The sequence below is a fragment of the Motacilla alba genome, chromosome 1, assembly GCF_015832195.1.
Source record: "Motacilla alba alba isolate MOTALB_02 chromosome 1, Motacilla_alba_V1.0_pri, whole genome shotgun sequence".
Taxonomy (NCBI): Eukaryota; Metazoa; Chordata; class Aves; order Passeriformes; family Motacillidae; genus Motacilla; species Motacilla alba.
Genome location: NC_052016.1, coordinates 52,461,422 through 52,475,868, shown reverse-complemented (window position 1 = coordinate 52,475,868; position 14,447 = coordinate 52,461,422). Strand labels below are relative to the sequence as shown.

The 14,447-nt window shown below is 40.2% G+C and overlaps 1 protein-coding gene across 1 annotated transcript in view; it reads right to left on the bottom strand.

Moving 5' to 3' along the window:
- The window catches only part of RNF17 (ring finger protein 17), a 40,465-nt gene extending 34,340 nt beyond the window's left edge, over positions 1-6,125 (bottom strand). The window contains exons 1-6 of the mRNA XM_038141708.1: positions 6,049-6,125; positions 5,359-5,450; positions 4,623-4,681; positions 3,618-3,673; positions 2,271-2,370; positions 1,097-1,174 (exon numbers count right to left, since the gene is read on the bottom strand). Of these exons, the coding sequence (XP_037997636.1) occupies positions 1,097-1,174; positions 2,271-2,370; positions 3,618-3,673; positions 4,623-4,681; positions 5,359-5,450; positions 6,049-6,125 (462 nt within the window). The remainder of the gene's footprint in view (positions 1-1,096; positions 1,175-2,270; positions 2,371-3,617; positions 3,674-4,622; positions 4,682-5,358; positions 5,451-6,048) is intronic.
- Positions 6,126-14,447: the final 8,322 nt, after the last annotated feature.

Below are 14,447 nucleotides of genomic sequence, written 5' to 3'. Positions count from 1 at the left end.
TACAGAGAATAGCATGCTGAGATTTCCAGTTTTTTTAAAACTCATTGTGAGCATAAAGGAAAAATTAAAAAAAAAAAAAACAACATTCTTCCTCCGGCTAAACATCACTTTTGTCACTACAGTTACATTTCATGAAGAGACTATGCGAAAAAAAAATCTAAATACTGCAATACTGCTTTGGCAATTTCTCAGTCTTTGTTGAAAGCCTGCTGCAAGATCACAGTCTTGGTATTATAATATAATACCCATGGGTTATTATATTATAGGTGCTGAAATGGGAGGTTTTTACAATATGCTTTTAGTGTATGAATTAGGAATCCAACACAGCTTTGCTTAACAGAAAGACTGGCCATTAGACAGGGAATGGAGAACAGGCCTCACTGACACTTCCCACCACACTTAACAGAACTAAGGTTTTGAAACATTAAATACTTCTATACTGTGTATCTTAAAGTAAAATGCAAATGGATGGCAAAGACAGAACTGCAAGCTTTTCTACAGCACATTTAAGAAGAGCTAAAGTTTAAATAAATTAATTATCATTGATAAAGTTAAAAAGTTAATTAAGAGAACCTATTAAGAGCATAGCTGGTATTTTAGTATTCTTCTTGTGTTTTATACTGTGCATATAAATGTATTACTTGATTTACATTTTTCTGCACATTCTGTTGCATTTTTTACTTCTGCTGCCTTCATAACATCTCTTCCACCTTTAAATGCAGAAAGAGGCAAACTAGAATTAAAGTTAGAGTAGCTGCTAGAGCAAAAACAAAAGCAGAATTTTACCCTGATCCAAGGAAATACAAACTTAGTACTTAAATACTGGCTTGCATATGGTTCTGCTAAATGTATGTATTGACCCATTAATTTCAAATTATGCACAGGCCTGTGTACTCCTCGGCAGACTACCTCTCAGGCAGTAGCCTGGACTTTAAGGCTGTGTACTCACAGAAATAACATGAACAGTTGAAAGATAAAACAGGCAACAAAACAAAGACAGGAGAAGCAAATTTAAATAGTACATTAGTGTGTGACTACCCTCCAGTCTAGGAGAAGACTGATTATTTAATGATTTATTTAACTAAATTTCACCCACCTTGCTTGCATCATGGAAGTGGCCAAGATTACTAACAGCTATGCCCAAAGCTTCATCAATATCTTGCCCAGTGTTGTTCTCCTGAGGAAAAGTTTGCCAACAAACATAAAAGTTGGTTGCACAACTAAAAGACAAGACGGTCTTTAACTATTTGCCATTTTAACAGAAGCATTTGGTGTGGATGACTGATGAGCTATGTGAAGACTCTGAGCAGCTCCATAGTGGCCATCAGGCACAAAATACTTGGCTCACATGAATTTCACTGAGAACACTTCTACTGTAGTATTTCTGAAACAGAGCTAAATTTATTTCTTAAAACAATTTAATTGCATACTTACATACAAAAGCCAAATTAAAATAGTAAATGAAAAAAAAAAGGCAAAATAAAGTTACTAATACAGAGAAAAGAAAACATGGAAGACTGAAGAATGGGAATACTGCAGCTGAGAACAAAAGTGAAATATTTAGGAATATCACTTGGGGAAAACCCCTCAATAAACACAGCTAGCTCCCAGTAGTTTGCTGATACAAGAAAACAATTTTCAAACTTTAACAGGCACTGTAACAAAACTACCTAAGAAATCACATCAGACATTTGCAAGGTCATTTGCAAGTGTACATGACAATCTCCACAGAAGAAAACATGACTGGCACTGGATATACAGTTCCTTTATAGTCACTTTAAAATATCCACAACTTGTGTGTTCTGGTCTAAAACCTCACAAACCTATTCAGAAAGATGAGGTTAGGAAATTTAACAGAACATTTAAAGAGGTCCATTTGTTGACCAACCTTGTTGCCCTGAATTACTGTTTTAAGGATGTGAACATGAGCCTTGCAGATGCCCCAAATTTAAAAACAAATAAAGAAGTCCCCAACTCAAATGTTGTGAAGCCTGGGATATCTTTTAAGAAAAGCTAAATTCAAAATATATTGTTTCACAGCAGCTGGACAGAACTAACAGTCTTCAGCTATGATCTCATTGGGGGGTCTGAGCTGCACTCATTTTGTCAAGTTATCTTATGAACACTGCAGCTGCACATTGTTCTCTGGTAAGACAGAACAGTAGCAAGTAACTGTTAAGGCTGCAGGGCTTTTTATTTTACAAAGTGCACTATAAACTATGCATATACAAAACCAAGTGAGCGTATAAGGAAATTCCATGTTAACAGACCATGTCAGATGATGGAGCTAGAGCTGATCCATCACTCAGCCCACCATTGGAAGAAAATGGGTACTTAACATTTTTCTCTTTGATATTGTGACTGAAGGGCCTGCAAACAAAACAATTGTAAAGAAAAGACCTATGCATTTTAAATAAAGTACCAAACTTCCTACAAATACTTTACACGAAAAATCTATCATTAAATACATAGATACACACCTATTTATGTAACAGATGAATTCACACATATAGCAGGTATCCCTTAAAAAAAATCTCCTTTTTACTGTAATCTCCTTAAATGTAGCTATTTTTCATTTGACAGTTTTGACAAGGCTGAACAAAACCTTGGTAGCTGGTAGTGATTCTTATCCTCAGTGAGAGTAAATGCATGACTATGAATATTCTAGGATTCACTTTTTGTTTGTTACTGTTAAAATCTTCAGAATACATGACCAATGACACCAAAACCATTTACTGGCAACATGTGAGGAAGGCTCTTAAATTTTATTGTATAATGAGCCCCAGCTGCTCTTCTGCAACAGCTGACATGACTCCCACAAAAGCAGTATGCATAAACCAGCCTTATTCCAGGAAGGAAGCCTTGTGTTGTTCTTCCTGGGCTCAGTTTGTTGCTTCTGACCAACAGTGAGAGCATCTGGAGAACACTGCTGCAGAGACTCACAACCACACATGAAATCTTTCACTTTGAGCAGGGCTAGCAGTGCATGTTACATGCACCAAACTCCTACATCTTCCTTTCAGAACAGGTTCCTTATGCAAGAGTCCTGAAAGAATTTTGTGGGACTATCCTTATTTGCATGAACATCAATCTCCACAGCAATAACACTGAGTGGGGAAGACAGCCACTTCAAGACTTCCTTCAGGTTCACACTGACTGGGCAAATAAACAAGCAAATGTACTTTAGGTTTGACAAGACCACAGAATATTGCTGGCATCTGATCTTCATATAGTTGTGACTAGTTATCGTAACAGAAGGAGCAATGGGATCAGCAGGTGTCGGGTGGAAGGAGGTAGAGTCCTTCCTACCACGGCCTGGCTGTTCAGCAGATCTCTCTCCCTCTGAACCCTTATCAGCCATCCACCACAGTGCTTAAAACTTTCAGTTTCACACATTTTCAAGCCAAACCAATTTGTTTTTCACTGCCTCTCAATGAAATTATACTCGTACTCAACGTGTTCTTACAGTATCAGACACTCATACCAACAACATATTAGTGAAGTTTAAAAAACACACCAAAAAATCAGCCCAAGAAAAATGTCTGGAATCACTTACTTGGCCTAGTCTTCCCCCAGGCTGGCATTTGAACACATGAAAAGATTTAATAAATGTTTACCTTGCTTGTCTTTCTGAGCTGCTGCCACACAGCCCAAATTTAAAGTCCAGTCTGTTCTAAATTCAGAAGGGAAAAGGAAAACAATTTCAACCACAGGCTTACAGCCAAATCCCAGGAAAAAGTATTCTATAAACCTGTTTTCACCTTCAGTATCCATCTCTGCCCACCATTTCAATTAGACCAAGCTTCAAAGTTGAAATGTAAAGGGGAGGTCTACGGAAAGAGCTCAAAAGTGGAACATCTGTAGCCATCAGTGCACCTTTGTGATAAATAAAAAGTGTTCCAAGTAAAAGGAATCCTGACTTCCTGCTTGCACTCAGTATTTTCCCCATTATTATGCAAAACTAGTAACATACTTGATTCCTGAGCCAGATTCTACAATGTACCCTTTCAATAAGACTTAATCTCAGGGCTTAAATGCCAAAGATCTGACTCATTTGTATTTTGCAATAAATGCTAAAACTGAATTTCATAAGAGGAAAAAAAAGGCATTTCATGTTTGTCCAAAATATAAATTTCAATGAAACATGGCATTAACGTGCCATAACACACAAGAGTCATGTGCAAGGCATTTTTTAAGATGCAGAAGCAGAGAAGCTCAAAATTTACACACTACTGGGCAAAGTGAAGTTGTTTTTTTTAGTATCTTTTAAATATTTAGGTACATAAAATGTACATATTAATGAGTTGCTTTCTTGCACACTGTGTACACACAAGAGGGTGGAACAGATCTGGCAACAACGGGCACTAAGGAGAATTGTAAAAACACACCTTTCTAAACCCAGGCTCTGGACATCTGATGTTCACTACACAGGCACACTGTGTAATGAGAAATGCTAGCAAGCACCTGCTGAGGATGTAGGTGGTCATAAAGCACAGATCCTGAACTCAGAGGGGGCCTGAGCCTGCTTTAATCACTCTCAATGAAAATTCACAGGCTCCTATAAAATTGCTACTTCACACCACCGCAGTGACTACTGAACTGAAAGCTTTAGATCAATTTACCTCTGCAGAAGAGAAACAAAACAAATCAGTGTCTTCATCCTTCTCATCACCATGCAACACTGTAAAAGCAAGCACAGAAAAACCTACTCCTGTAGGGCATCCTAATCCATGAGACAATAGGAATACACCATCACCAGTGCAGTCTTCAAAATAGTATTAAACTAGTCAACAGGAATTAGAACCCTGACTTTTTTAATAAGAGAATTTAAGAGGTAGGAATAGAAATCCAGATGGACAGATAAAAAACTTAGCTGAGAATTACAGAGACTGACTTGCGTGTACTGATTAGGGTATTATCTGTTATCATTAGCTATATATATTGTTACTACATTCAGTACCAGGATAACGATGTGAAAGGAAAAAAGGCAAAAAACCTCACACCTTCAAAAAGCATAATTAAGTACAGGAAAAAAATTGCTTCATAAACACCCATAAATACTATGCATCCCATACAATTTTTCAAGTCTTAGAAAAAAGTTACTCATGCAGAAAAACCCAGAAAAATTAGGTTTCTTTTAGAACAAACCTGACAATCACTTCACCAAGAAAAGGAGCTGGAGAGGAATCAAAAGGAATTGATTGCTCTTGCTAACTACTGATAAGTAGCAAATAAACAATATGTTAAGCAAACCCAGCAGCCCATCTACTGTCCTTAAGAGATCATATAAAATAAAAATTAACAGTGGGTAGTGCACACTATAAAACTGCTGGAAATAAAAAGATCCCAAAGCCTTACCTTCCACACTGTCTGTTTTTGACACATGACACATATCTCCGTTTCTCTGATGTGGCTCTGTAAAATGCTCTTCTAGTATCTTAGGACATTGCCTTCAGAGGTAAAAGTAAAGATATAGGATCATCAAGAATATTAGTAAGAAAATAATTCTGACTTCCAGCTCTTTCAGAGCTAAGCTAATCCACTTTTACCAAATGATTTTATGAAGAAACTGCAGTTAACAAAACATACCACAAAAAATTTGTTACCCTCTCTTAACTGGGGAAGTACTTTAGGTCTGTGACACTGAATTCATCATACAGAAAGGTGATACTACAGCTGCTAGGCATGCAGTATCTCAGGTAACTAGACCCAGCACAAAAAAATAGTTATGTAATCAGTTTTAATCACATTCATTATAGTTATTTAAAACATACTGAATAAATCAACAGAGCTAATTTGTAAAAAACACATACACACCAGTATGATACAGTATCTGACAGCATACCGAATTGCATTTAAAATGTCTCTTTCCAAACACTGAAACTTTACCCAAACTGAGTATTTCACTCACATACATAACACAGAAAAACGGTCTCACAACATTGCAGAACACAAACATTACTTTCTACATTTTCTCAATCCTATTTCCTGGTAATTGCACTGTCAGAGCTTAAAAATATTAAGGGCACCATCTCAAAATCCACATACCTCACACCTTTCATTCGACTTCTGGGAAACTCTTTATTACGATCATCCAACAAGGAGAACTTTCCCCTTCCACTCATGGTGCCTGATATATAAAAAAAAAAGGCAACAAATTACTTTCAACCTTTCAACACAGCCCAGTTCACCACTTGAGCCAAGACCACAGGTTTGTATCATTTTGCGTAGAGCAAAATGGAAGCGACAGACCCAGAAATCATACCAAGCACACACCTATTTCTTCCTTGACAAGCAAATCTAAACGCAACAGCGAAGCAGCCTACCCTGCCACTGCTCAGCTGCTCCACCCCGACCCACCTGCCACTGCCGGGCACCCCGGGCAGCTCCCACCACTGCCGGGCACCGCAGGCAGCGCCCACCACTGCTCTCCCCACCTCCCTCGTGAGCGCGTATCCTCAAGGATGGTTTCCCCTTGCTGCAATTATCTCCACACTCACTCCCTGCCTGCAATCCACCCCACTTACAGACCCCGACTCCCATCCTTGGGGACTGCTGCGGCCCCCCGCACCTTGCGCGCTTTCTCCGCTGGTTGTTTTCGCCGCCTGCCCGAGAGCAGCTCTCTCCCCGCGGCGCCGCGGGCGGGCTCAGGGACGCGCCACCGCGCCCAGCCCCTCGCGCGCCAAGATGGCGGCAGGCGCGGGGCGCCTCTCGCGGCGGCCGCAGCCAATCGCGGGCGGGCGCCAGGGGCGGGGCGGCCGCGCGCGGGCGGGTCCCTCAGCCGTCGTGCCCCATGGCGGCGGCCCCGCTCCGGAGGGATCGTGTTCCCTGCGGGCCCGGATGGGACGCCGGCCAGCAGCCGAGCCCCGCGCATCTGCTCGCTCGCTACCCCGGAGCGGGATCGGGGACAGAATCGGGAGAGTGAAAGGTAGAAAAGCCGTGGGTTGAAGTTAAGGCAGCTTAACAGAGAAAGTAAAAGCTACGCACACAAGCAAAGCAAAGCAAGGGATTAATTCACTGCTTCCCATGGGCAGGCTGGTGCTCAGCCACCCTCGGGAGAGCAGGGACCCATCATGTACAATGGTAGCTTGGAAAGACAAAAACCAAACATCCTGCCTTCCCTTCTTTCCCCTCTTTGTACACTGAGCATGATGTGAGATGGTCTGGAATAACCTTTGGTCAGTCGGGGTCACCTGTCCTGGCTGTGTCCCCTCCCACCCTCTGATGCACCTACAGTCCTCACCAGTTCAAAAACCGACGATATAAAAGCAGGAAAGGCCTTGGCTCTGTGTAAGCCCCGCTCAGTAATAACAAAACCATCTCTATATAATCAGTGCTCTGCTCAGCACAAATCCAAACCACAGCCCCATACCAGCCACTGTCACTACCCCAGCCAAAACCAGATTAGAAGCCCTTATGTCCATGCTTTGGGGTTACTTTATTCTACATGCATTCTCTTTACTTGCAGAAGAAGCAAGAGATGTTTTTGTGGTGTTTTGCCACTCATGCTTTGGCTGTCACAAATGTAGCATGACACTCTCCAGCTATCTGTTTAATCACCTGTAGTGCAATAGAGTTAAATTTTAAAATTATAGATGAATTGATTTTCCTCTGCTGATGTCCAGGTGTTAACAAGATAAGTTTCTTGTTAGAATTGCCCTGTTAAGGTTTTGGGCTTGACATGCTCAGGGGAAGATTACCAAAAGCTTATCACGGTTACCAAAACTTATCAAGAAGGACATACCACTGATAGTGGGCACGGGGAATGCTGAAACACAAACCTTACTGAAGGTTTTCTTAATAACAAGGTGTACTGCAGTTGGTGTGGCCAAGGCAAACAGTATTTGTGTGGAAAAGAGCCAAAAGAAGAGAGACTACAGTCTTGTGTGCTGAAAGGATGGGAGAAGAATTTCAGGAGTAATGAGGAAGAAAAGCATGAAGAAAGGAGCAGTGAAGTTCAAAAATTACACAATTCTATGGAGTAGGGCCTCACCCCCTTTTAGTAAAACACCCAAATCAAACAAGTTTGCATGGAGTTTTTTAATCTGCACTTGAATAAGCCTGATTTGTGTGTGAGAGGTGGAACTTTCCAGAAGTTATCTTCAAACTGATTCCCCTTGTAAATAATTTCCCTCAGATGGGAAGAAATTAATCATCTGTCGCTATGTGATCCATAAGAACTAAACCCCCTTCTCCTGCTCTGTGAATACCAGTCTTTCTGATTCTCCTATCACTTTTTGCAATGAAGCTAAAATCTCAGGGGTTTTCTCAACATCTATTTAGATTTGGAAATTGCTTCCTCTACTTCCAAGGCGAGGGCAGGCTTGCACACCCAAAATTTGGTTTTCATCTTCCTTTTTATGTGTTAATTCCCATTTAAAATCTAACTCACAAACAGTTCGTTAAGATCATAATGAATAACAGCTGAGGAATAAAATGTAGGAATGGTGGTGGCAGACCTGCTGTGGATATAGCAGAGAAAGGGAAATTACAGGAAGGTTTGCCTTGATTAGAGGTCTGAATGCAATTTTAAAGCAGCAGAACATGATTGTCTGAAAAGCAGTGTAACTAGCTATAAGAAGCCTAATTAGGCCTAATTAGCTCTTTGGTGGGAAGACAGCTCATTCTTACTTATATTTAAGTGAACAATAGCAACAACGAAGTAATAGTTTTCTTATTATTAATTGTGTAAAAAATTTAAAAAAAATACAGCTTCACATTTTGCTCTCCATGTCTTTACAGAGAATGATGAAAACGTGCATACAGGTTATGTTACGTACCATGTACCCCCATATTGTGGGGTACAGGCTCTGTCAGCCTGTATCTGAAAGAATAAGCGAACATTCACATCCTCCCTTCAGTTTTGCGCTCACACCACTCTGAAAATCTGAAGACAAAACGGGCGGTTCGGTTAATCATTCCTCCAAAAGCGGTAATTATCCTGGAAGGAAGGCACACCGTGTGCCGGTGCACAGGGGGCACTAGCGATGTTCCCAGTTTTACGCGGCGGTGTTGGAGCAGGAGGGCGGTGTGTCGCGGCTGGCTCCCCAGCAGGTGGCAGCCTGGGCTAAGGCTGGCCGCGCCCGCCCGCCCGCCGGCGGCTGCGGCACCTCGCCTGCGGGGCGGTGGGAGGTGCGCTGCTGGACAGACTGACGGCTTGCGGGTGAACTCTGCAGTTGTACTCCAAAGTCATAGTCAAATGCAGTTTGAAAACATATATTAGGTCACGACGACCTCACGTAGCGCCACAGGCTCGGAGAAGACTGTCTGGAAAGCTGGCTGTTGGAAAAGGACCTGGGAGGTGCTGTACAACAGCAGCTGAACATGATCCAGTGTGTGCCCAGGTGGCCAAGAAGGCCGATGGCATCTTGGCCTGGATCAGCCAGGGTGTGGCCAGCAGGAGCAGGGCAGTGACCGTCCCCCTGTACTCAGCACTGGTGAGGCCACACCTGCAATCCTGTGCTCAGTTCTGGGCCCCTCAGTGCAAGAGAGACATTGAGGGGCTGGAGCGTGTCCAGAGAAGGGCAACGGAGCTGGGGAAGGGTCTGGAGCACAAGTGCTGTGAGGAGCAGCTGAGGGAGCTGGGGGTGCTCAGCCTGGAGACAAGGAGGCACAGGGGGGACCTCATCACTCTCTGCAGCTGCCTGAAAGGAGGGTGCAGCCAGGTGGGGGTCACCCTCTTCTCCCAGGCAACAAGTGACAGAACAAGAGAACACAGCTGTAAGTTGCACTGGAGAGGTTGAGGTTGGATGCAGGAAGCATTTCTGCATTGAAAGGGTGGTCAAACATTAGAACAAACTGCTCAGGGAAGTGGTGGAGCCAACATCTCTAGAAGTGGAGACTGGATGTGGCACATAGTGCTGTGGTCTAGTTGACAAGGCGGTGATTAGTGTCAGGTTGAAGTCGATGATGGAAGTCCTTTCCAACGTAAATTTTTCTATGATTCTATTCCGATTCTATGTTTTCTTGGTAATCTTTCCAGCCATCTGTTATGTCTTCAAATGCATAATTGCATCTTCCTTTCTTATTGTCTGTATCTTGCCTTTTCTCAGCAAGAATTTCTGCTTTCAAAATCAAATTACTAAATGCACTAAAACTGCCCAGTTTTAAATTTTTTAAAGTTGTGATTTAGATGACAGATTCTGCAAATGTCTGTCTTGGTTATTTGGTATGTAATCACTATTAGATTTTTTTCCTGTATTCTGGCTGTGTGATTAAGTGCTAAGCAGAGCCTTCCTCTAGATGCTGTGTGACAGGTTCCATGTGTGTTTGCAAAAGAAAGGAGACCTGTTACATTACTGCAGGCAGGGCCATATGACACAGTTCAGTAAAGTTTGTAGGTAGGGGTTGTGCACTTGTATTGGAAGTATGGTTTCTTTAATTGTGTAGCATTAACAGTTGGAGGTTTACACATTAGACAAGTAACTTTAAAACGTTGTGGTGGCCTAACACAGAGACACTGATACCTGAGGGAAATGTTCTTAGTGTTAACTCCTGGCTCATAGTACTTATAATTACCTTTCTGAAGTATCACAGATTTAAGTAATTTATACTGTGAAAGAGATTTGACCTTTCATGATCATTAGATTTTTTTGTTAGCCAGTATGTACATTTGTGATTTCTAGATCTACTCAACGTGCAAAATTTCTGCTCTAACAGTACAGCTGGTATTTTCTTCTGTGATGTTTGTATGATGATAAATAGTTAATTTTTACAGCTCTGGTATCTGGCAGCAGTCACTCAAATAAAATTTAAGAGTTATGGCTTACCTGTGTTCATTTATTCCATTGCTATTATCGCTGTGCCTAAAATTACTTTTAATGACCAGTTAGTGTTGCTCTAAACCTGTGCTGTTGCTGAAAAGGTCGGTCTTGCATTTTTCTTGTCCCAGGTGTGTGTTCACCCTTTCCTAGTGTTACCACTAGTGTTTCTGGCACCTTACTGGATGGATTACTGAGCTGGTTGTACAGGTTGTTGTTGAGTAACTGTTCAGTTCCCTCATAATTTGTGCCAAGAGCCTTGGAGCCTTGCACTTAATGCAGTCAGTGGCTGTTCTTACTTGGGTTTAGTAGTACCGCTACCCAATAACCACTCAGTAGTAGTGGTGGTTATATTCAGTAGCTATTTTTTATCTAATCTTCTGTGAATGAAATTAATTGCAGGGTATGGCAGATACATTTTCTCATCCACCCTGTTGGTTAAAACTAACAAACTATGTCTAAGTGTAACGGTGGACAGTTTGGTCCAAGGCACTTCCATGGCATTGGTGCTGAAATCACACTGCTCCTTTGCTCTAGACAATCTTACTGTGTCTGAAACACAGTGTAGGAAACCTGCTGAATCCAACTTCAGATATATTTATAGTAATAATACGACAAAATTCAGAGGGATAAGAATGTTTAATTTAAAATGTTGCTGTGATTTTTACCATACTATTAGTGTTTGAATCAAGCAGCCAGACATGGAATGGTGAGTTAGCCTGGCACATTCTACTCAGCTGCTGGGTCTTGTAGCCTGACAGAGCCGAGACTGTTGAAGCTCCATCTCTCCAGGTCCAGCCAGCAGTGACGTTTGAGTGTGTATTCCCAATTTTGATGTATTATTGACTACAATGCACCTTGACCACACAGTACAAATAGGGATATCTGGAAAGAAAGACTTGTTAAACACTCAAAAAGTCTTTTTCTAACCTCACCTTTGCATTTCTGAAACTCAGTATGTCTGTACTAAGGCACTGATTTGGGTCCCGTTACACAAATAAGTATCAAGTACAGAGATTGCTGTATCCTGTGGGATCTGACTGAAGCCTCTGTGTGGGCACTGAAGTTGGTTTGGGGGTCTTTCAATTGCATTTGTTTGTATGGGAAGGTATAAAAGATGTTCAAATCTTTCTGCAGATCAGCCATTGTTAGGCTCATTGAAGATGAAATTCTGTCTCTAGGCAAACCAAGCTTTCTCTTTTGTTCATAAAATCTTTAAGAAACTTGGTTTCACAGCAAAAATGCCACCTGGTTCTATGATAAAAAGTACTCCTCACAAATTATGTTCTCTTGTTAAGAAACAAATTTATTAGAAGATCTTTTGGAATCACCTATGCAAAATGAAAGTGAATATATCAGTGGTATTTTTTCAGTGCCTGTACACAAGGTTTCAGCAGTTCAAGGTGTAAATATGCAATGATATTCCCTTCACAGCAGTTGTTGTAAATATTTACCAGGTGCATTTGTATAAATTTCTCAGCATCCCCCTGAGCTGCTCATGTGTGATGTCACTTACTGGACCTCCCCACAAGACAAAACCCTTTTTTTTTTTGTCTTTTATAATAAACACATAGAAAATTGTTGATGTCATAAGAAGGCATTTAGAGGATTTACTAGTTAAAATTCTTCATCATGCACTGAAAATAGGTAGTGGTGAGGGAAGAGTATGGATTATTTCTATGGTTAAGGCTTTATCTGATGGTCTAAGAGCTTGATTACTGAAAGCATTGAAATGACAGTTTAATACCATATTCCTCCACTAACTCCTTGCTGGACCTTGAGCTAGTTATTTAGTTAGTTGATCATCATTTCCCCTTGCTTATTTTGGTTTCTTTGTGATGTTCCTCCAAAAGTATAGACAAAGGACACATACACATATATGACAAATACCACATACCATTGGTTCTGAATTCTGTTGTTTTACTGATGAAAGTGATGTCGTTTAGAAAGAACAGGATTACCACCCTGTGGCACATCCACTCCAATCCCTGTCATTGTAATTACTATCAAATTAATTCTGGCTATTCTAGGAAAGATAAAATATTTTACTAGAAGGTATTCTGTGTCTTAAGGTTTTTGTGTTATTCATGCATAAAAAAAGAAGGAATGAAATCAATGACAAATGGAGAATCTGAATTTAAAATGACTGCTAAGAAAATGGAGCACATCCTCAGAACTGTGAGTGTTTTACTTTTCAATCTGCACAAGGAATAATATTAAAAATCCAAGAAACAATATGTTTGTGGTCCCAGAGAAACAGGATTATATGCCTCTTGTACCTTGTGTTCCTGGAAATTATCTTTGTATTGTTCATTTTTTGGGGTGCACATCTGCCATTTGACAGGATGTAAAGCATTGCTGTTATTTATGGAGCACGTGAGAAATAATATGCTCAGAGCTTTTGTGGAATTAAAAAAAAAAAAAGAAAAGAAGAGATGTATTTTAAATTTCACCTCCTTTAAAAATACAAGAAGACATCAGGAACAGAAAGCCTTTTTTGTTTATTTTGGCTGGTGTAGCTGTTTGCTTCATCTTTCATTATTTTTTTTCTGGAATAATAATTGAAATGCGTGGTTAATAACTTCAGTTGGTGTAAAAGCTATCTTTTAGTACATTCATATGATGCTGAGCATAAAATTGAAGTTGATAATTATACATGAAGAAAAATTACTCCAAATCACAGGAGTATTCACTTTTATCCTTTGTATTTGAAGATAAGAAATACCGTGAATGATCAGAAATACACAGAGATTTCTGTAGAAAAAAGCTTCCATGGGCTGTAACTCTTAGGGTGACTGTTGCTGAAGAATGGAGTATAGGATGGAGTATTTTGTAAGAACTTGGGCAGGCATGGTTGTTCCGTTCTTCTAAGTAATGTAAGTACTAGAAGGCATGTGATTAAATGATAAAATGACAGATCTTAAGCAAAAATCACTTAATCACAATCCGTAATTAAACATTAAAAATTACTTCATACAGAATTATAAATATATTAAGATATGATCAGTCATTTTTATGGTCCATGAATTAGAACTGTTAGAAAGAATGGTGCACACATGATAGATTGTAATTCTGTCTCTCAGTGCTCACAGCAAAAGAGTTTACTGAGGGAAACACCATTCCATAATGGTCTATTTTTATGTGTTTGCTCTAAACACCCACTTACAGCCACAGTCAGAGATAAGGCCACTTGCTTTAATTTTCTCTTTGTATGCACCAATTTGCTTGTATTTCCATGCTAATAAGTTATGACCCCAAGAATCCAATAAAGGTCTAATACAAAAAGTTAATATTACTGAGTGGTACTGTGATTTAGGAGAACTAAATTCAGCCATAGCACAATATTATTAAGTATAGATATAATAAAATTTTAAAACACATATACTTAATTCAGGTGTGTAATTAGTTTTTTATACATGGTCTAAATGCACTTTTAACAAGTGCATTTGTGCATTTGTGCATTTGTATTAGCAGTAAAAAAGTAGTTACGTCATCTCTTTAATATCATCACTGAAATACATTTTGAGCTTAAGTGTGTTCCATGGTTGGGTAAACATTGCAATTAACATATTGGTTAATACATTGACTTTAGCAAAAATGACACTGTGGGTTGAGAATGGGAAAAAGGTTTCCTCACAGGAAGATATAATCCTTTCAGTATAGACTGAGCACTTGGAATGCAGCGGG